General features: G+C 36.6%; 1 protein-coding gene across 1 annotated transcript; it reads right to left on the reverse strand.

Moving 5' to 3' along the window:
- Window positions 1-515: 515 nt before the first annotated feature.
- Window positions 516-23206, reverse strand: LOC113071519 (heparan sulfate glucosamine 3-O-sulfotransferase 2-like). Its single transcript, XM_026244868.1, has 2 exons — window positions 22202-23206; window positions 516-1621 (listed from the first exon to the last, which is right to left on the reverse strand). Exons 1-2 carry the CDS (start codon window positions 22735-22737, stop codon window positions 1003-1005), a joined length of 1155 nt encoding a protein of 384 aa, XP_026100653.1. The 5' UTR covers window positions 22738-23206; the 3' UTR covers window positions 516-1002.
- Between the last annotated feature and the right edge of the window lie 1059 nt (window positions 23207-24265).

Below are 24265 nucleotides of genomic sequence, written 5' to 3' on the forward strand. Positions count from 1 at the left end.
AGCATTTCATGTCAAAGGCAAAGTCTCTCGAGCTACAGTACTTACAACTTTGTATTTTGCCCATATTTAATCTTTTTATTTATTTATTAAGAGCACTGAGTCTTAATTAGTCTGAGGTGTTCTGTTACCTTTTGTCCTGTAAACTGATTCAAAGGAATAGTTAACCCCAAAAATGATTCATATCATCATTTACTCACCCTCCAAACCAAAACCAGTCATACAATTAAATTGAGATTTATACATCATCTGTAAGTAAAAAAAAAAAAAAAAAAAAAAAAAACCTTTCTATTAACATATTGTTTAGGACAATATTTGGCTGAGAGACAACTATTTGAAAATCTGAAATCAAAATATTGAGGATATCGCCTTTAAAGTTGTCCAAATGAAATTCTTAGGAATACATATTACTAGTCAAAAATTAAGTTTTGAAATATTTATGGTAGGACATTTACAAAATATATTGAAACATAATCTTTACTTAATATCCTAATGATTTTTGGCATTAAAAAAAAAAAAAAAACATAATTTTGACCCATATGTTTTGTTGGCTATTGCTAAAATTATATCTGTGCTATTTATGACTGGTTTTGAACTCCGGGGTCATATATGATGATTTGCTCCTCAAGAAACTTTTCATGTAATCAGTGTTGAAAACAGTAGTGTTGATTAATATTTTTGGGGGAATTATGATATTTTGTCCAGTTCGTATTTATTACTGACCCCAAACTGTTGAAGGATAGTGTATATAGAATTGACTGAAGACTGCTAAAACACCATAAATGTATTATAAGAGTAGTCCATATGATTTACTGGGAATTGATCAGACTGCACATTCTTCTTAATATTTTCTTTTATGTTCCACAGAAGAAAAACGGGCATACAGATTTGCAACAATTTTAGGGTGAGTAAATCATGATAGAATTTACATTTTTAGGCGAACTATCCCTTGAAGATGTGTTCATCATCAGGAAAGCAAGGCTGGTTTCATCAAGGTCCTCCTCCTCAGTCCCATCTGAAGTCATGACCCACCATTTCATAAAATTTCACATTGAATGGCCTATAAAATTCTCTAAGCTGCTCAATGACTTCCTGGTCAATCTGAACGTGAGTTCTGCCCTTGGACTTGCCCAGGCAGCGGGGCTGGCTGCTGCTTTCCGGCTTCTTCAGGCACGGGAAGCCTTTTGTTCGGTTGAAGTAGAAGTGCTTGTCCGTAATGATGCGTTTGAGCCCCAGGAAATCCTGCACGCGGCCCAGCTCTCCGGCTGGATCCGTGATGAGCCGCTCCCCGCTGACAAAATGGATCTGCGATAGACGGAAGTACTGCAGCCAGTTCTCCAGGTGGAGGATGTACATGCCTATGCGGATGGCATTCCAGGAGGTGTCCACCATGCCTTGACTCCTGTTCTTGAAAGCAAGTTCCTCAAAAGAAGGGATGTCTGGCTTCTTGGACAGGGTCTGTGTGTAGTCGGAGATCGCCCTCGTGACTGGGTTCCGCACTACTACGATCAGCTTTGTTTCGCGAGACATGTTTGAGATGCGCCGCGGTGCCTCCCGGGTCACAAAGTAACTTGGTGTTTTCTCCATGGTGATCTGACTGTCTAGAGTCCGTGGCATAAGGCCCCTATGAAAACACAAACAGAAATATTCATCAAAATGAATTTATAATATAGGTTCACAAGTGTTTTTTTTTTTACATTGGCACTCTTGGTAAATATAAGAGCAAAACCAGGCTGTTTAATATATGTATATATATATATATATATATATATATATATGTATATGTGTGCGTGTAAGAATGCATTTCTTGAAGGCAACTTAAATTTTCTTTTTTTAATTCTTTTTGTAACACATTTTAAAAGATAACTTTTTACAATAAAACTTATGATCTGCTCAGAGTCATAAGATAATTATATAAAAAATGAGAGAAAGTATTAATAAATTAAATTAATAAATATTAATTCTTACCCTGAAGGTAATATTTAGAAATATTTATTTTAACATTTGACAGATGCTTTTGTCCAAAGCTACCTGCTTTGTGTTCAAGCTCTAAATTTGGTTAATGTATTCCCTGGATATCAAACCCTTGAAACAAACATTTTTTTTTAAATTGACATACTTTTATTATTATTACATCTTTTATTATGAAAAAACCTTTAATTATGTTCTACTATAAAAACATACTTAGGTAGAGGAATGTAATAATTTGCATCATAAAATATGGATTGCGCTTTACTTTAATGTGTCTTTGTTAGCCATGCATTTATTGAAGTTGTTATGGCTATTATGCTCAAACTTAGCAAAAGTACAAAGCAAGAACCCAAGTATTAAAAATTCAGCTTGCAACTCCCCATTCTTGTCCCTACAGACATGAATGATGCATCAAATTGTTGGGGTGTGCTATTGCTTTTCCGAGCAGTCTGACATTTGGCAAATACAACCAGGACAATATTCTATAGGAAGTAGGAGCCACACTTTTGCCTTGAGTAAGCAACCGTCTTGCAATAACCTAGCAATCGCTTAGCAGCATGTTAAAAACCACTCACCCATAGTACCTTAGCAGTCCTGGTAGCAAACCATTGTGAGTTTTCCACAGGAAAACACCACTCGCATTTCCTCAGAGAGTGTAAAAAATGCATTATATTTATTTGAGGAAACTATATAAGCAACCCTGGCATTTTCTTTTCACAGCCTTGAGAGGAAAAAGCAAGATAGCTTGTGGAACGTGGTCACCCCTCACATTAGTGTAGACTCCAGCATGACAAATAGGAATTCAGTTACAGCAAGTGACAAAATAATCAGAGCGCACACATGAGGTTTTAATACTCGCCGGCAATATTTCTAGTCTCTTATCTCCCGGGTGAGTGTGATGCTGAAGGGTATGGGGAAATTATCAAATCTCAGGCACATCCTTTACTCCTGCTCATAAATCACCATCACCTGCATTACGGATGCACAATAGAGAGAAAGGCTTGGGCAAATCTGGGACATGCGAAATAGGTCATTATTTTCACAAGTTTCCTTATGGAACCATCGAGTCCAACTTTAAGAGTTGTTCTGACTTGAACTGATGGACTACACCAGGTGATATCCACATTGGTCACAGTTCTAGTAGATAGCTGCTCCCCAGTCAACCTCTTTAAAGGAGCGAGCATATTTTTTATGGAACGGCACGCAGAAAACTTTCCCCTTACCTGACAGATATCACTGAAACAGGTGTCTTGAGAAATCACACTCCTTTCTGCGACAGCCCTAGGCAGGAAAACTGCTATCTGAATGCAGGATGTTACCATTTAGCCAGTCAGAAGTCATTTTGAGTGTTTTGCTTCGTTGACATGTGTTGCCCTAACATGTCTACGCAGAGTGGGGTTCAGTATAGCCACCTTCTTTCAATGGAAATTTAGCTAAACCAGTTGAAAAGTTGCTAGATTATGGCATACGCTAATTAGCATATTCAGAATGTCATTGCATCATATTGCCTATTATCGATAAATCTGTTTTCATTTATACATTTTACTGTTTCTGTTGTCAGACAACTGGATGAATATGAAATGGTGACTGAAACATGGTCCATTAAGACTACATAACCAGCTCTCTCTTCCAAGATGTTAATCCGCACACAGAAATCCTGATTTATAATTGAGTCGTCGTCTGATGAAATCAATACACATAAGATAAAGACAATGGCTATGCTGTATTTGCATGTAAAATCAGAGGAGCAACAGAATATCTATTTTAACTGAAAGCATTGCTCTCTGTCGCTCGTTGATCAGACGTAGCGAGAAAGATGTGTGCTCGCTGGGAAAGCAAGCACTACCAACGAGTCTCAGAAACTAAGTAATGATCGTCCGAGAAGTCACTGGATTTGTTGCTAGGTGCTTTTTTGGAAAAAAGCCACTAAGGGGGTCTGATAAAGTCACTAAATTGGCAAGTATAATTTAGTGGCGCAATTTAGGAAAATGGCTAACAATGCTAACAGAACTTATTCACCCAACCTGATCTCACGGCAATTCGTACATTTTTCAGAAGGTGGCTTATTCGTACGAATTCGTACGACCACACTCGTACAAATTCATATGATTTTACGAGTTGCACAATGCGTATGAATTTGTACGAATGACCTACACCTAACCCCGCTCCTAAACCTAACCGTCACTGGGGTTTAGACAAATCGTATAAAAGCGTACGAGTGAGGTCGTACAAATTTGTACGAATAAGCCAACTCGTAAAATACGTACGAATTGGCCGAGAGATAGCGTTGATTCACCCCATTTTCTATATGCCTGTTATTGTTATTCATGCATACATTTAATTTTTACTTTAGTTTTTGTTTTTGTTTTTCCAAACTTGTAGTTTCCCAAATATCATAACTGGATCTTCTGTAGTGATGGAAAGTTCGTTTCATTTTAATGACTTGGATCTTTGAATCTCGTTCGTCACAATGAGTTAATTGTTTGTCGAGTCATTTTGATAATTTCAATATACTACTGCTACATGTTAAGAGAATGAATTCTCAGACACATCTACTTACGTGACGTTGATCACATTTAGAATAAGAAAAATAAACTATAATGCAACCAAGGCCAAATTAGGAGAAACTGAAACAATAAATTCAGTGAGGCAATACAATCTGTTAGTTCGATTTCCCTGCCAATATGAGTCATTCATATGTCTTGTCACATCCCTGTAAGCTGAAGCTATGCAGTCTGTAGCAGGAACAGAATTAATTAGTTCACCTCTCGTGGCTTTGGGTTCAAGTTGTTCATTCTTTTGTCACGTGCCCACTTGTTAACAAACACAAACATTACTTATTTACTTCATGCTGTTATTCTATATAGGCATTTTCGTTTTATCACAGTGATTTCCCCCATCATACGGATAAAGTTTAAAGCATTAATGAACATGACAAAAATTCACAAAAGTATAAATCACGTGACTGTGCATGTGTTTGTAAGGAAGATTGGAATCATTAATTTCTGTATCCAATGCAGCTGACAAAAGAACAAACAAATCAGACCTGAAGACTTGAGAGGTTAACTAATCATTTCTGTTTCCTGTATGAATCCCTCGCTTACATGACTCAATGTTCCCAAGTCATATTAAAGTAATATTCAAAATGAACGAATCCTTCATGAACGAAAAACGGTAGACTTTCTTTAGTATGCTGGACTCCAAGTATGAAGTATGGTGGGCTCCAATCATATCATCAGCATAAACCCTATCCATCTCAACGGCAAGTCTTAAGTCAAACTGGCCTCGAACAAAGTTTCTTCCCAACAATTCTATTTCGATAATTCACTTGGATGAAGGTCACAATATAAGAAAACTTCTGTCACTACTTCTATTAAATCATGAATTTTTTTGTTCTGTTCTGGTTTAGAGATTTTAAAATGAAATTTGACCAGTTAGCTTTGAGCATAATGACACATGACTGACACAGTCACTCCCACATTTTTTCTTGCTTCAAATTAAAGGGCACTACATAATACAAAATATAAGTAAATAAATAAATAAAAGAAAGAAAGATAGATAAAATTGGCTGTCTTTGGCAGTGAATCACATTGATTTTCTCTCAAGAAGCCTGAGTTGACAAAGAAAGTTAACGATCAGTGTCATGCAAAGCCAGATTGGATTGGTTTGGTTATGTCAACTCTAAACTAATCCTGTAAATTTGTTCAGCCACCATCATAGTACAAACCCCTGGATTTTCCTGTTCTGTTTCCTGCCTGTTCAATAAATTCAATAAATGGCAAAAAAAATCACATGAGTCATACCGTATGTTAAATGTCTACTACAAATGCTCCTCGCTAATGTACAATGCTATATGATTGATCAAGTAAACTTGTAAGGTATCAGCGTTAGTTAATGAAAGAGATATGTGCTACATTTACAAATCCCTCATATTTTTTTTTCTGCGACGTTATTAAACCAAGCTATAAATGAACTTTTTATGTGATTACATCAGCGTTCATCCATTAAATTGAGAATTACAGCTATAAGACAGGATTAGTGAGGGCTTCCGAATTTAAATCATAGGGAAAGACTGTAATAAAGATGGAAATTATATTGACCGACTTTATTGTATGGAATACAGGGGTCAGAGAATAACCTCGCGTTTCCACCAGTTGTGACTCATCCCCGATTCATAATGGGCTTTCCTAAAGCAGGAGTTGCGATACTTTACCTCCACAGTCCTGAAAATATTGATCCATTTAGCTTGATTTATAAATGGTGCGTAGCTGGCCAGGGTGTCTCTGTTAGCCTTAGCAGTTCAGGGCCAGAGGCAGCCATTAATCTTGCATACGGTGCAATGGAGCTTCACCCACTAAACAACTTTACTGTGTGTTTGAATGCAGAGCACCAAACACAGCCTCAAACTGATGCAATGCATACTTCGGTTACATAATCAAACTTGTATTTCTTTTCAGACATCCACCAAAAATGCACTCCTAAAAAAAAATCGCTCTTATTGAAGTTGTAACACCAAACTTCGTTTTCCTTGCAAACTCTAATATTTCATGCATCGCTAAGGGAGATTTTATACTTTATTCAACTCAAATGAAGTGCATTATAATTTTCCTCAGTGAATACTGATTTTTATTATGTGAATATTTGTGTGAAATTATTAAATTACACAGAAAAGACATTTCCTTAGAATTGCGTGTCCTCTTATACAGAACATTTATTAAAAGAAATGCTTCAGCCCAAGCTCCAATTTATTTTGTGTTTGCGCCATCGCCTACCCCTGTACTCGCAGTTCTTTAATTCACTGCATTTTCAAGAATAAAAAGATGGCATGGATTTGCCAGTGTGACTGTTATCACATCACTGATGTTCCTCTCATCTGCTGTCTTGAGATGGGGCTGGCAGGTGCTCTGTTGCTTACATAAGAGTCTGGTCTTTTAGAAGAAAATTCATTTAGTGAGAAGAGTGAAGGATAAGTTAGCTGAAAGCTGGAATAGAGAGGTGTTAATTGCAAAGTGGTGCACAGAAGCGTACTGCTGGGTCCACAGTGAAGACTAGCCAGTGAAGTAGCCATGTGAAAAAAGTTCCTGGAATTTTGTAAAATTTTTTTGAAAGCTTTGATTTTATGGCTAATGCAGAAATGAAACTAGATGGTAACCAGAAAAGATTGTGAAATGCAGTGGAAGTAGAAGATTGTTAGAGCTTCGCTTAATTTTCACTTTTAATTAAAATATTAATATTTCATTTAATGAGCTCTAAATAACACCAGAGGAAAGCTGACTTTTTTAGTATTGTCATTTATCACAATGGTAGTTAGTCAGCTGGCACAGGTCTACCCAGATGTAGATGATCTGAAATATTCAAAATTCTGTTTTTGAACCAATCACATGAGCCAAAATGTGACGTGATTAATTACTTATAATGCTGATTGGATGATGGAGTCATAAGTCTTAAACTAAGCTGAGCTGTGACAATAAAGTGACACTTTTAAGTGTACTATAATAAATCTGCTATACTATAATTTATTATCACTTATAAATGTTACTTGCAGAAATTTGATCTGAACAGGTTGCTTCAGAATCAGATGTTGTCATTTAAACTATGGGTGTGTTTTCCAAAATCATTGCTTACAACACGTCGTTACCAAAATGATTAAACAATTTAGTGTTTGCTGAAGCTATAGTTGGGTGACCGTACAGTATGTTCTCTTTTTCCCAGATGTGTCTGCACTTGTTAAAAGGGCACCTATTATGCCCCTTTTTACAAGATGTAATATTGATCTTGGGTGTCCCCAGAATGTGTCTGTGAAGTTTCAGCCCAAAATACCCAACAGATCAGCTGGAGAAAAAAAAAAGAAAAAAAAAAGAGATGCATTTTCCGCCCCATCTCCGGAAGGGAGAGTTGTGTATTTGTCTTTCTGCATTGCATATCTACAGCAATAAACAGCAGGTAGACACAACATAACTTAGGGCAAGAGAACCGGTGTTTAGCCGTTCAAATGAGAGGCCAAATACACTGAGAGTGGGCCGAAACCACGCAATGTTACTGACATCAATGGACCGAGCAGTGTGGCCGAATGAATCTCACACTATGAATGGCACAAACTAATCTCACAGGCATGGCCCTGATCAGTTAAAAAATACTTGATGTACACATACAAATACGGTTAAAGCGCTAAGCACTATAACGTCATGACTTTCACAAAGGAGTCTGAAGTGAAACGTGCATTTAGGTAGATTTTGAGGCACATTACCTAGAAAAATGAAAGTGAATCTACAGCGTCCTCAGCAGCTCAGATGTTGGGAGAAAAATTAAGACTCTTGTATTCAGTCTTAAATCCAAAACAGAGCACCGGGATTTCGAGGAAACTTTAGCAAAGCAGAGCTGTCAAACAACCCCCGTGGCTTCACCCTATGCAGTTTGACTAGATTCAAAATACACACATTTATGTCCAAACACCATATAAAAGTTTATTTTGCATAATAGGTGAGCTTTAAGGTAATGGCTACAAAGTAGTTTGAGTTATAGCGTGCAGACATTGTGCATAATTGACCAATTGTGGCATGTGAAAAGGTGTAATCTAGAGAGAACGTTCAATGCAAACATGCATGCAATGCATGAAGACAAGTAGACAGCATGTCAATAGGAAAACAAACCCAAACCCAGACATTTTTAGCAACATAGTTCCAGTATTCGCAAACAGCATTGCAAACTTGTGTGGTTAGTTTCTAGTTAGTATGACATGGATTTTAAATAAGCATGCTATCGTGGTTGCTTAAATGCATGACAACACAAATTTCATTTTACACCTTTTAGATTTCAAGAGAATTGAACTCTTATGCCATGTTTGTTATTTATAAGAATTTGATTTTATTTAATTTGACATTGAGATAATTAATGAATTACTCAAACACCTGTGTGACATAATTAGTTCTGGTCAACAAGGTTCGAAAGACAAAGTTGCTACGGTTTCAGAAACCAGTCATGACTAGCTGGTTAGTTTCTCCAACGATGCGTCACACTACATCGTTGTACAGAAAACACACATGAAAACACATTGGCCGTTGTTGTTTTTTTTACACTACTAAGCATAAAAATAAAAAGAGAATCTGAAAGTAAAGTGTGACATAGAGTCCTGAAATTACCCTGTAATAGGACTGATTTTAATGGCAACAGCATGCATGCCAAAAATGTAAACATTTTAATCACCGGCATAATTCCTCTGCAATTACATAATTAATAAGCTTATCGTGGTGCAGCAAAGGAAACATTTTTATCTTTTCCTATTGAAATAACTTTGAAGTCAGTCTCATGCAGAATTAAAGAGAATTAATTCCTAATTGAATTTCCATCATAAACAAGTAAGACATAAAACAATTACCGCCGGTTTGCAACCAAACATTCCTAAGGGAATGTTTCCATTGTAACATTTACTTCAGCTATCTTTCCAAGCCCTGCATTTATTGGATCACACTATCTGTAGACACAGGTCCACATGATGGAGGATATCCTGATGTCTGGGTATCACTGGCTTTCACTTTTAATGCAGATTGACATTCTAATTCATCAGGGGGCTTAGTCACTTCTTACTGCCAACAGATCTACCACCTCAGAGAAATGTGAAGTGACATTAGGCAAAGGTCTGATATTACATCTGAAAGTTACAGTGCTGTTAATTGTCTGCCAGAGCATGATGTATTCCTGTTGTCTTTTCTGCTGAAGAGAAGTTTTCAGAGATATGTATGGGATCTGCTGACAAGGTCGTGAGAGCTCTGGAGAACAAGCTCTGTGAATTGCATCAGCTAGTGTCATATTAATACCACCAATCTAAAGTTATCCTCTCAAATTAAAAGGCTCTTTTGTCAGCCCAGGCATCTCTATTCCAGGGCCACATTGTGAGCTGGGCGATAAATGCAAAAAAACACAACTTCATACAAAAAAATCTGACGAGTCTGCATGCCGTGCTAAGTGCAAACCAATGTTCCGTTCCTACCGAGGTCATTGATTCTGATTAAAAAAGGCTTCTGGCCAACCTGCACGCTGAGATGACTTTCTTCTGCGCCGCACCTTTGTGTTCCACACGTTGCAGTATGTTTGTCTAATAGATGGCAGCGCGCAGGATGCAGAAGACCTTTTAGAGACTTTCCAATCTCATTCTTTTTGGGGCAATTGGAGGATTTCATCCTGACATCCTGATTAGCGATTAAAGGGTTTCGTAGCTGGCCGCACTGGATATTCATTTGTAGGAGTTTCCCTTTCAGACACAAAATTTATAGGAGGAGAGTATTTAAATAAATCATGCAACATGATTAACTAAGGTTTGTGCAAATCAGATTAATGGTACTTGCACCATTATTTAACACCCAAAAAAGGATATCATGACATGGCTGTGATAGTTTCATATATTTGCACAGACACTAAAATATACATAACTGTATGGAGAGCATCAAAAACATTTTAACATATTAACACTTTTGGAGATATGTATTTGTAAATACTTTTAGTTCCATTAAATTAATTAGATTCATTGTATTGTTTAGACAGTGAGATTACATATGTTCAAAGCTGTCAAATGTATTGAATGTGTTTTCCTATTTTTACATGATGGTTTACAAAATATATAAATAATAGTGTATTATAACAGAATATAGTCACCTGTGTTGCTATATACCTATTATCTATTACATTATTGTATAATTGAAAAGTGGTTAGTTTTACGACACATGGTGTTATTTGCTCAAAATATCTATATAAAATGGAATGCAGCTGAAGATATTTTATGTGTCTAAATCTGTGCATATACGTTAATATGTTTACGTTTTAGAATCCGTCAATAAGTCCAATTAGACTGGTAAAGCAGCACTCCATTTTCACCTATAAATGGCTCCACAACTGACTAGGTGTATTTAGATAATCTCTTTTGTTACACACTATCTGATAATACTTAATTAAACCGACATAAAGTATTTTCATGACTGGAAAGTGAAAGAAGTTCAACTGTGAAGAGAGACTGTATAGGGCCTATAGCAACTTCTCTAGATTCTGTGTCTAGATTCTACTTTGATTCTACTACAAACAGCCCTCACATTAATCTATAATTCTTTGTCTCTTTTTGTAATAGTTTGACTTGCAAATGCCTGTTTACCTGTGAAACATTAGGAGTGTGACTTTGACTGACTTTGCAGCACTTTTTTTTTTCATATATATATATATAAATATATATTTCATATATATATATGAAGCCGTTATCATTATACACTGTTCTGATGCAACCTCATGAGGATTTTTCCAGAAGTTCAGACAGACTGGGGAATGCAGCACAGCTAGAGTACAGTCGACTCTGCGCTTTGATTGCTGTTTTATGGCGTTTTCTTTTAATTTTGTATTCCTGAACCTTCACTTCAAATTGAAACTTGTAAGTCCACCATTTTGATCCTTAGAAATGTCTACCAACGTCTGATGAAAAGGTCAGTCGTGAATGTTCAGTCAATATGATATACTAAACGCCCTCCTGATGCTGTCTGAGCAGGACTGGGAATAAAGTCTGTTTTCTTCTGCACTGTGCTTGATGCTTTCCTGCACTTAAGTGCGTCGGACCTGTCTTACAATTCTATACATACAAAATCCCATAATTTAATGTGTGAAGCTATTTGTACCTCCCTCTTTTGCAGGGTAGATTTTAGTCCATTTATATGTGACGGTGTCCTACGGTTTGTTTTCCTCTACACCTGCTAAAGAAATCTAATGACTCAATCCATGGGTGTTAGACTTAACCTGGTCACATTTAGATAATGTATGCTCAGAGGCTCTGCAGTACTGTGTTAGCTGAAGTCTTGTTTAACCTACATATGCGATTATTAACTGTTTCTTTCTAATTAATCTAAGCCTCATTGTGCTAATTAAAGTGCTTTATGGCAGGACAGAGGATTGCAAAATCAAGTTGGTGCAAGTGCTGATCTGATTGGTATTTCAAATGAAAAGCATCAATCACCATGACAAAGCTGCAGGGACATACGCTCACAGTGAGCCTCATTTCCTGTTTCAGTTCAAATGCTTGTCATCGCTGACACTCTTAATGAGCCCATCCCGGTTATAACAATATCCTGTGCCTGGGTCTTCCTATGGACATATAAAGTATTATCAGTTTGTCTCTTATGGTTTAATTACATTAATGTTTCCAACAGAGCATTTACATGGAATCCAACATGATAAACCCAAACGCTGCTGAAAGGTGTTGTTGGAAACATTCAGAAGAGGGTAGTTCTTAAGTCTTGCAAAACCAGACTTTACAAATCAGCATCAGCTCAGTTTGCAGCTTTTTCTGGCCAGGAACTGCCCACTTAGACGGGAAGACAGCAGCCAATCACAGTTGGATTTGTTTTTTTTATGCTGTTTAAATGCAGGTTTATATGACATGGTAGAAACGACAAAGAAATTGGCAGAAATGTGTGCAGACTTTGTAATCTGAATATTTGTCCATCCATAAAGTGGACTCTACTGTACATCCTACGCATTTCACCGAAAATCTCAATGACATGCAACGTTCCGATGTCTGATATATTTGATTCATAGTCTGCTATATCTATCAATCACAACAAACTGTAGTGTAATAATATATTGTGCACGAAGGTGTATCACATCGATATTGCTGTGATGTGTTGTTTACCTAATACTTCCCGAAGATTTTTTTTTTTATTATTATTAATGTTTTTTAAAACATCAACATAAAAGTATATTGCAACGGAATATCGTTCCCTGTACAGTTACTACAGACCTATTAAATATTACATTTTTACAGTATATAGTTGAAAAGGGGATAGTTTTAGGACATGCATTTGTTGGTTTTTATGTATTTATTTTTTTGCTCAAAAATGTCTATTATATATAAAGCTAGAATGCAACTATATTATATTTATATATATATATATATATATATATATATATATATATATATATATATATATATATATATATATATATATATAAATAAATATTTTTGTCCAATTCCTAAAGATTTTACAATTTCTAACTTAAGTGTCTCAAACAAAACTAAAAATGTTTTGTTTGTTTATTATTTATCTAATGGTTCTCATGTTTTCCTCCTATTTAGCTCTTCTTTTGTAAAGTTGAGTCAATCTTTGTATGATTTGTTTATTTGTCTAAATATGCATGCTCTAAGTTAGGTAGTTTACGGTATGTTGTCTTGTTTTTGCAAGCTAAAGGGTCCATGCAGCATTATTTTCTATTCACTGGAAAGCACGCTTGTGAATGCAAGATGTAAAATCGAGTAGAAACAAAATATGTCTTTCTTCATTTACATGATTTGTTGTAGTGTGGAAGTGAATATGATTTATGGATGGTTTTAATTTTATTTATGGTGTTCTAAATGAGGTAGTTAAGTCATTTGAATGTATTTGAGTGTAGGTGACCCCTTTGTCATTTGCTAATGGTACGGACCGTACCACAGTTATATAAGGGCTGAGTTTTGTTTGTTAAGGGAGGTTTTGGATTGGTCATCCAAACTATTAACATCTGAGCCCTGGAACTCCATATTTCCTTTCTTTTATTTGTGCAGTTCTCTTTATTTTCTTCAAGATGGCCAAGTGTAATTTTAAAAAGATCAAGATCTGAGATAAATTATCCATTATCATTTCATTGTAGCTATTAAAGTCATGCAAAAAATATAATTGAAATCAACTATTTTAATATTGAACAAAACACATAAGTTGCAGAAATAGAAACCATTCCAAATCTAGAATCTCATCGCTGGTGTATTGCCATCATGGCTAGTTAAGACCAAAACCTCTGTTTAACATGGAAAACATACCATGATTTTTTTTTCACATCATGTCCTGTTAGGAAATAATGCCCTGCTCTGTGTCACTGCCAGGGAGAAGTTAATTGAAAGCGTTTATGTAGTTTACCATAACAAATTGATTACCAGTTACATCTCCATGTGCAGTTATAAATTCATATAATCTCACAGATGTTTGTCTAATTAAAAATCCACTTCCAGACCTTGCAAGAGCGATTGATTCATTCTGCCACCACTATAATACAGTTCTTGAATATTTCAGCTGGTCAAATTTTCTTCTGGGAGGATGTCAGACCATTAATGACCAGTCAGCAACAGGAACTGGCCTCAGAGAAAGTCTAGTAAGAGTTAACCATGAACCAACCACACATACATCACACTGTGGGTGGAAGGTGAACAGTGCTGGCAGTAATAATGTGACTAAATCCAGCACTTGAACTCCTTCAATATGACACCTTAAAAATGTATTATCATTTCAGCCACACATTCGTCTTAGCCCTTTGTATTTAATGAATGATTTATACATGCTAAAGCTCTGCTAGACATTTGTCAACACAACACGTTCAATGTGCATTTACAAATGACTCACTTGCCCTCATAGATTCATCATGCTATGTCTTATCTGTAATTGCAACATGTGAAATTAAACAAAAACAATCTGTTGGTATTATTGATCTGGACAGAAAGAACGTGAGCAATTAGACCATCGACTAGCCTGAAATAGACTGCAAGGCCGCCGCACGATGATAAATTAACTTTACCATACACTTCACCGGGAAATGGTGTATTTTGATTCAGAGCAGTGCGTCGGCAGACTTCATGTGTAGTTGCTCAAAGAGCTCCTCAACAGAGACTATAAAAAGATGAAAGGTCCCAGACTTGTCAATCTCCAAACTCATTTGTGTTGGAACTGAAACATCTTTTGCGCCTCAGCAGTGCCACAGTATTTTTGGTCTCATTTACTTCAGATACGTCCCTGGGAGGAGGAGGAGAGCTCAAAGACGTGATGTCTCCTGGATTCTGGCTTCAGTTCAGAGCACGGTGGTCCAACGCTCATATTTCAAGGTGCGATGCGCAACATCACACGTATATCAAATACGATCATCATACCAGTATCTATAGGTGCTTCTCAATTTGCATGCTTATGCAGTATTCTATGCTGTTTGTAGTATAAATAGTGAGTAGTGTGTTCATACTGAAAATTACACGTGCTTGACTGTTGCAATTGTCCTTAAGAAGTAATTTTTTCAACAGTGCTGGTTCCAGAAGTCCATATATTCTCATAGGGATTTAAAAAAAAAAAAAGTCTTTGATAAATTGTCATAAGCATGGACCACACCAACCAACTACAAAAAGATTCACAACATTATACTTTGATTTGAAGTGAAAAAGTATCTGAAAATTGAAGAAAGAACTACAATCCCATGAAGCATTGCCAATTAAAAACAACAGAGATGTATAAAAATATAATTTAAAGTTGCTGGTTGTATCTTTAGAAACAATATATTTTACGGACTCTATTACGTCATTTGTGGTGCTTCATGGAAGTGAGACTCTCTTATTTGAAGAATTTTCAGTATTTTCTGTATCATGGGTAATGTAGTTTTTCACCAGAAATCCCACTGTTAAATACAGTTATTATAAGTTGAATTAATGCAAACAGATTGGTTTAACGAAAGCACATACAATTGATTAGCTATATCAGAGCTCACAAGAGCTTTGTCTTGAAAGATTTTTATGTAGCATTGTAAAAAATCAATGTCCCTATGGAGAAAATCAATTTTAAAAGATTATACACAAGATACACTACTGTTGTAGCTTCAGTCATACTAAGTAAAACAAGCACCTCAGTAAATGGTAATTGCTTCAAATTACACAGCTAAGAACTGTGTAGGATGTTTTTTTTTTTTTTTTTTTTTTTTGCTTGTTTTGTTAAAAAATCCTACTCATTATATCAGAGCTTACAACATTTGATGAGTCTTATAATGCTGTTGCTTCATTATCCCAATTAATTTCAGTCTTGTATCCGTTGCATTGTCAAAACACAATATGCTATCGTTCTTTTCAAAGCCACAGACAGAGTACTGCTCGCTTCAGAAGGTCGTAGAAGTGAAAAACGAGGAGAGCCAAAGCTTTCATTGTCCAACAGGGAATGGTTCTGATCCACCCACAAAGAAAAAATGCATGGCCTCCCAAATCAGAGGCCAGCAAACGGCACATTCTCTTGTGAATTTTAGTAGTTAATTGTGTCAGTGTTTCAGATTACTGTAATTCATTGTTGGGTCGCATCCAGAGCATTATGTATTCAAATAGACATCCAGCTATGTATGTTTGTGTCATGGCATGCCAGCCGGGTGTAACTTATTTTTCGGTTTACTTGCCTCCTCAGAGCTATTTTTCTCTCCTGCTTTAAAGGGTTCATTGCAAAGCTGCAGGATATAATGGAAACATTACCATGGAATAATGAGAAGCAGGCTTACGCAGTATGTGGCAGAAATGCAAATGGCAAGGACACCTGAACGCAATGCAGAATACCTGCTTTTCAAGAGCAAGCAAAGTGTGATCTAAACAAAATTTCGTCATATTAATGAATTGTCCAATTGCATGAAAATAGAGGCCTTGCATAACATATTCTATGTACATACTGTTTAAATGTTTTATTTCTTGACGCAGCTACTGAAGGGTTATGGTCACAGATGATGTGTACAATGGCAGACACTCGAGCCATTCCCAAAGAAGTCATGACTAAAATGGCATCCTGTAGCGACAAATAACTTCACTGCACACCATCTCCTACCGCCATCTTCTCCTACAAGATGCGCTTGTGAATATGCATTGGCTTGTGAATTGATTTTAAAATGGGGAATGGTTATTTTTACGCAGTGGAGCCTGAAAAAAAGTGAAAAATGATATGTATAGCCCTCTCTGGTGCCCACATATGCACTATAAAATCTCTTGGATTTTTTTCTTTTTTTCACATCGATACAGAGTGCTCTATGATGTCAAAGGGAAAGAAAAAACGAACATTTTACTGTTCTACAAATTACAAAATAGATACAGTAGTAATAGGATACATTAGTATTCCTCTCCCTCTCTCCAGCTGTTGTTTTCTTCGGTCGAGATAGGTTATGCAGAACATAACTGTTAACCTTAACAAAACTGCTGATGCTCCAAGTTTGATGGGGACTGTAGATGAATAACAAGTAATTTTCCCTAAGCATATAATTAATCTGGAGCGACTTTGATTTGGGCCACTTTAGAGCATGAGCTTTTCGCTCCACTTCAGTGTGACTATTATATATTTTTTGGTATATTTTTGGGTCATTGTCCTGTTGGAAGATTAATCATCTTACAAGTCTCGGTACTTCAACAGACTATTTTTTTTTTCTACAGCGCCATTCATTTCCCCAGTCTTTGTGAACTGCGAAGCATCCACAAAAAAAAAAAAAAAAAAAAAAAAGAAATAAGAAAAACTTCTCCCAGTGCTTCACTGTCAGGAACATGTTCTAATGTGCAATGTTAGGTTATCACCAAAACACAACGTGTGGTGTTAAAGGTTCAAGAGAAAGGTTCAACAAAGGATTTCTTCTCGCTATACGAGGCAGGTTTATGAAGTGTGTCCTTGGTCTTTATGATGCACCTGTTTCCTGGAAATGTACTACATTGGAGAGTGTTCTCCCACGCACCGGTGTATTTTTACTGCACATGAAACACCTCAGCTGCACTGCTGGTCACAGGTCATGTTAATATGTATAGACAAAACTTCAGGGGTAATTTACATGCGTAAAAGCAAGGGCATGAATTTTATCAAATTCATGACGTATGCATTTAGTTCTTTTTATTATTATTATTAGTTATTTAGAGTTAAAACAAGGTAATAGATTTTATTAAATGCACTAAGTATGCCTTTATTTTATTTTATTTATTTAGTGTATTTTTTTTTTTTTTTTACTTTGCATTACAGAGTAACAAAATGTGTGAAGGGGTGAATGCGCTTTATAGGCCCAATATATGCACAATTAAATTGGCACAGCAGAGGGCCAGTGGAATGCCATAATGTATGATAATATATGATGACTGCTTCTCTTCAAGTATTCTGAAGTGAATTTGAGCGCTCACCTTCAGCTCCTCCGCAGTTCTGCGGTTTGTCTCTAGAGTGACTCGGAGCATTCAACATTCAGCCTTAATCCAGTCAGTCCCATAATGGACTCCCATCGGTAGACACACTGTCTCAGTGTAGCTCCTATTTACTCTGTGCTCTTGCTTGCGGCACTCATGTCTAATGAGTAATTTACACTAAAATCACCAAATCAAACCATTTCGGTAGCTTGCGGTAGTTTCCTGCTGGGGCACATCCAAGACTGAATCGTGTAGGTAATTAATGCGACAGGAAGTTCTACAACTCTCTGAACCATGCTGGGATTAGCAATCCCCGCTAGTGGTGCGGGGGAATAGAAATCTCTCTCGTGTGCATGGAGGAAAGTGCGGATTTCCCAGTTAAATAAGCTCTGTCCAACTTTCTGTCCTCGTCAACCTTTCTGACTGTTGTGTTTCGCTGCTCTTTTCCCTTTCGAGCCAATTAATAGAGGACCAGGAGGAATTTCTTGGCTCTAGCAAATGTTAAAAGACGTCTCGTACAATCTGAGGACTTCTTAGGGAATCTACTTGAAGAACATCCAAGTGTAGTAAAATCAGTAGGATTTAGATGCCCTTTTAAGTCAAGATGGTGTGTAGTGCAGAATATTTGTTTGATTTGATGAATCGCTGGTATATGATACCTATATCAGCAAGCTGACGAGTGTCGACTCATAATGGGAAAACAGGATCGCCTGCAACAAATGAGGCCATAAGAATCCTTGTCCATTCTAAAAATAAAGTAATGAGCATCGCCGCATATGTATTGCTACCCTCTCGTACGCTTCGGAGGAGTGGTAGAGCATACACAACTCACAAAACAATTAACGAATTTGTCCAGAAACCTAGCACTTTTTTTTTTCTAGCTATGCCAGAGATCTTATTATTTTAAGCAAGGACATTGTTGCTCTTGCTCCATCTAGGACAACTCCAAGTAAAAACCCAGGGGTAATCTCAACAACGCTATGTGAATTTAATGAATGGGCCTTGCCAAGACAAAGATTGAAGTAAAATGAAAAACAAGACCCTAAAACACATTATTAAAGGGCTTTATAAGGAACTTTTGACTTAATCAGCCAATTCATCTTTCTCATTACTTCTGCCCTTTATTGCCGCCCTTATTGGTCCTCTTATTGCAAGATGTCAGTGGCTAAAATAAAATGGCTTTCAGTAAGGATTAGGGGGACTGTTTCAATGTCTTGGCCTCTGTGGCATTTTAATTAACCTATCCACAAAGAGTATTGATGAGTTTCTTAGCATGAGAATAAGAGAATCCAAGTATTTATGTGTTAATGTGTGCACATTTTACAGGCATGTTGTTTTGTGTGTGTGTGTGTAATTATAAAGCTGGGTGGTAACTGATTACACTGATTACATTACATCTGGATTATGTAATCAGATTCCAAAAAACAAGTACTTGTAATTAGAGTATATTACATATTTTTAATTCTCATAATCAGATTACAGTTAATATGGATAACATGATTACACATTGCACACTGACTCTTCCTAATTATTATTATTTATTTTTTTTTTACTGGGTACCAAACAATTCAGCTTTGACTATATTATTAAACCATGGCTCTGAATTTGAGGTGGAAAAAGCAACTCTCAAGCTATTAGATCATTTATGAAACAAATAATTATGCAAGTTAGTGATTATTATCATATCCCGTGACCTTCAGTAATTGTTGATTTTGGAAGTCTGGGCAACAAATTACAAACCCTGATATGTAATATTATTTTTTTCATATATACAGTTATCTGATGTTGGACACTGGTCACAATCTGTAAACAAATAAGATACTTATATAGTTATATTTTTAGTGTCCAAGTGTCTGTCTGTCTGTCTTTCTGTCTATCTATCTATCTATCTATCTATCTATCTATCTATCTATCTATCTATCTATCTATCTATAAATGGATTATCTCTTGAATTTTTTATTTCAATATGGTGAGTTTAAAGCAGTTTGGTAAAAAAAAAAAAAAAAAAAAAAAAAAAATATATATATATATATATATATATATATATATATATATATATATATATATATATATATATATATATATATATATATATATAAAACATAAAATGAGTAACCGAGATTGCATTATTAACTGCAGTCTTCATCATATAATCTGTAATCAGTAACGGACTACAATTTGTAATCTACCCTATATCAAAGCATCTGATGCTTTATGACTTGATTACCAGCATAACCATACACAAACTGTTCCCAGCATCAGTAACTACTGGATAATAGGTTTGTCTTGCTATAGTTTACAAAAGAACATCTATTATTAATAGCTTGTTTGTGGGCATTTGTTTGTTTAGCAGTCATACTGCGCCACACAATTCCTTTTCATCTCCCCTTTATCCTGGCTCTTTACATCTTTTTTTCCTCCTCATCTTTTTCTCCCCATGACCAAATACAAGGGACTAGCATCGATCCACACATCTCACAAACACATCCGCTTGATTTAAGCACAGTAGTCCGTGGGTGAGTGGAGTTGCCCCTAAACGAACACAAAACAGAGGGAAAGTTTGTTTTATTGTGGTTATCCAGACTACGATGAGACCGAACAAGCCGCAACAACTGCTAATTGCTAAAGGGCTGCTCTCACACAGGTATGTACTGTTGGCTTCTATGGATTTTCCCTCTCACATTTGGACATGGCCCACAGGGAGTCCTCTTTCACTCCCTGTCCTGTCTGAGCTGGGATGTGATGTGTGTGTGTGTGTGTGTGTGTGTGTGTGTGTGTGTGTGTGTGTGTGTAATTACTGAAGCTGAGCTGCAGGCAGACGACGTGCTGGAAGAGCGAGGGATGATATTGTCTCCTAGAGACCCCTACTTCATGGCCCTACTACACAGCACACAGAATCGACACAGACTTCTCGTACAGTCGAACGGCTCCCCGATGGGTATTTGAATGGCAGCCCATCAGTAGAAAGGGAAGAAGGAAGGAAGGAGTTGATTCTAATCTGCCCACTGATCAATATGATCCATGCCTTTCCCTGGCAGGCTTTATGGAAGGTTTACTCTTGAAAGAGATCCATTGGCCTTTATCTGCATATTTTCCCCCTGAAACCGAACACTGCAATCACTCTGTGTCATTCCGCTCTGGCTCTCTGGGCAAAACACTATCATTCCTGTGCTCTCAGTATGACTTACTGCAAACATCTCCTCGTCAGCAGTTCCAGTTTTCAGCTCTCGTCTTACTGCCACCGCAAAAAGGCAGTTTTCATCATTTTTGCACCCTGCTGATCTTACCTTTATGACATTTGACCCATTAGGCCCAATTTTGAAAAATGTGTTTACCTAAAATGTATATTTTCTTTGAGTTTGAGAGGCTCTTGAATTCATATGATTGAATTATTTTCATTATTATTTAATTGGATCTCAGCTTCCCACCAATTTAAAAGCAGTACTGTCACACAAATAGTTTGTGCTGAGCACTGTTTCATTGTGGAATACCAACATATTTTGTGTATTTTGTTGAGTAATTTGTTTAGCCTATCTGCATTTCAAGAATGCTTTAAATGAGCACTGACACATTTTTAAATTTTTAATTCATTGTGTCTGTGTTCATTCCAGACCTGAGTATATGTGAGCGGTTTGAAGTGAAAGTGGAGGAGGGAATAGAGTTTGCCTGGAGCAGGTTTTTAAAAGGTGGGAAAATTGTGTTTTTTTTTTCTTTCTTTCTTTTTTCTTTCTTTCTTGCAAACAGTATTGAAGACAGTGTGATTTTTGCCTGAACCAAGGAGTGGGTTTAGGAAAAATTACATTGAGTTGTTGTAATTGTAATTTTCATTTATTTATTTATTGCATGCTCGATGATGAGGTTTGACTAATAACACAATGAGTGGTGATTAGAAAACCTTTTGTGCAGGAAAGGTAAATTTGTGCTACTCATATTATCTGTCCTTTTAGACTATTAGTCTGTGCGCTGCTTTGACACATAACGATGATGCTTTGATTTCTATAAGAACTAATTTCATTGTTGAAAAAGAAACACACAAATTACCTTACCAGGTCAATATTTGTCTGAAATGCATGGTAATCAATATTAATTTCTTAATTAATATTAATATATTTCTTGCAGTTGTGCTATGGCACTGAATATCCGTATCTGTGATGACCAATTTTCAGTACAACAGCACTTGTGTTATCTTGTGTCAGGTTCAATGTTCAAGGTTTTCTTGTATAAATAATGCAATTGTGGATTTTATAATGCCTAATGAAATTTTGAATCCAGAATGTATTGCTAACAGCTAGAAAAGAAACCTACCTGTACCAGTCCAATCCTTTGTCATAGTTTCTATCAAAGAAATGTGGTTCGGTCCCAAGAGCTCGAACATCTGGATGAATCCGGATGAACTCCAACACCGCCCTGGTGCCTCCTTTCTTAACGCCAACTATAAGTGCATTGGGCAGCTTCTTATTCCCGTATTTTGGTGAATTAGTGTTATTACTCTGCTTGTGATCTAGCACATCTTGTGTTGTTTTCTGAAAGGCTGAATGTTTGCTTTGGTTGCCAGTAAGGTTTAAGAGACCCACAGCCCTCGTCTCGTCCGAGATGACTCTTGCTTTCGCTGATATAGTGCAATAATGTGACTTCTGTAAAAGTTTTTTACTCCCCATGTTCTTCAGACGGACGCAGTGGTGCTCCTCCAATCTCTGGTTAGGCATGATTGTACCGGAGCAGAAGAGGATGCTGTAGCATAGATACATGAAAGACAAAGAGATAGTGAATATAAAAATAAATCTTCTGCTTAATCTGTTTGAGGGTGGCACGATTCGGCTGGACAGGAACCTATATGCCATGTCTCCATGGATGAAAAGACGGCATGTTTTTCTCCGCAAGTTTCTCTGTGAGGTTTGATGGCTGTCTCGTTCTCCCCATCAACTCAGACGGCGCGAACTTGCATCTCAATCGGGAAAAGGAGAGTTAATATTCCCTACCGGACTCAAGTCTGAGAATTGCAGGTATCGATAACGCAAAGTTTCCAAATCAGCAAAAACAAAGGTAATTCCACTGCCCTTTAGTTTCAGCGTCGCGTCACTTTTAGATCACCTCAGCAGCGCACTTGATTCTGTGCTGCTGTAGAGTTGAAAATGTTTAAAGTAATCCTCTTGTTTGACCCGGTGATGTGACACAGCATCCTACTAAATGTAATCCGTTATGAAAATCTCATATTCCAGGTCTAAAAGGCACATTTTGCTCCCAAGTTTCCAACGCGAAGCCGCGCAGAGCTCGCCTTATCGCCGCTCAGCTCATGTTTGTGTCTTTCTAAAGTTCTCAAGAGCGGCTTTGCGGCAGTCAAGCGCTCGAGATCAATATTTAAAGACAACGCCTGACGTCATGTCATATTTTCATATTCCTCGTGCGTATTTAAAGGAGCACTGCCCAGCACTGCCCAGATGTGCACAGACATTTTGAGGGGCAGGGGCTCAAGTGAAGAAAAACTGCACTTATTTTTTTATATAATATTTTTTCTTCTTTTTTTTTCTTTTTTTTTTTTATCTTTTCTAAACAAAACTTTACATAAATTAACTCAACTCTGACTTACCAATTTATTTTATTTCCCTCACACTGACCCAATTGTTTCATGTTGTTTAATTTTTCAAAAGATGTCTACAAACTAATCAGTTCACAATGTTGTTCAATTTCACTTACTGTGCCACACACACACACACACACGTTTGTTTTTGTGAAAAGTGGGGACATACCACAGGCGTAATGGTTTTTATACTTTACAAACTGTATATTCTTTGGCCCTACACCTAACCCTAACCCTCACAGGAAATGTGCATTTTTACTTTCTCAAAAAAACTCATTCTGTATGATTTATAAGCGTTTTGAAAAATGGGGACATGGGTTATGTCCTCATAAGTCACCCTCTCCTTGTAATACCGGTGTCATACCCATGTCATTATACAGAGTTGAGTCCTGATATGTCACAAAAACATGCCCACACACATACACAAAATTATGAATTTCTTGTTTAAGACAGGACACTTCTGTTTAATTATGAGATTTTGGTCTATTCGTTCTTCCATGTCTTCTTTTGCTCTAATGGAAAGGAAATTTCCAAAATATGATTAAGGTGTTTGTTTTAAGCCTATCTTCTGTTTGTTTCTGTAGATTTCTTCTAAATCAACCAAAACAAGCTATCTGCATATTTAAACGTAACATTTCAAGGGAAAAGACTCTTGATGTAAGTCATTAACTAATGACTGAGAAAGTTCTGTGATGATATGCTTTAGTTATTTAGTTTATCCTATTCTTCTGCAATGCCTTGTGTCAAACGTATGTAAATTAGCACATTTTAATTACTTAACGCCAAATTTA

Source organism: Carassius auratus, unplaced genomic scaffold (assembly GCF_003368295.1).
Source record: "Carassius auratus strain Wakin unplaced genomic scaffold, ASM336829v1 scaf_tig00007487, whole genome shotgun sequence".
Lineage (NCBI taxonomy): Eukaryota > Metazoa > Chordata > Actinopteri > Cypriniformes > Cyprinidae > Carassius > Carassius auratus.

Excerpts from the sequence above, each read along its gene's own strand:
- LOC113071519 (XM_026244868.1), bottom strand. The coding sequence starts at position 22,737 with ATGGCATATAGGTTCCTGTCCAGCCGAATCGTGCCACCCTCAAACAGA. Across the intron at positions 1,622-22,201 it reads AAAGGATTGGACTGGTACAG|GGGCCTTATGCCACGGACTC; the intron begins GTAGGTTTCTTT and ends GTGTTTTCATAG.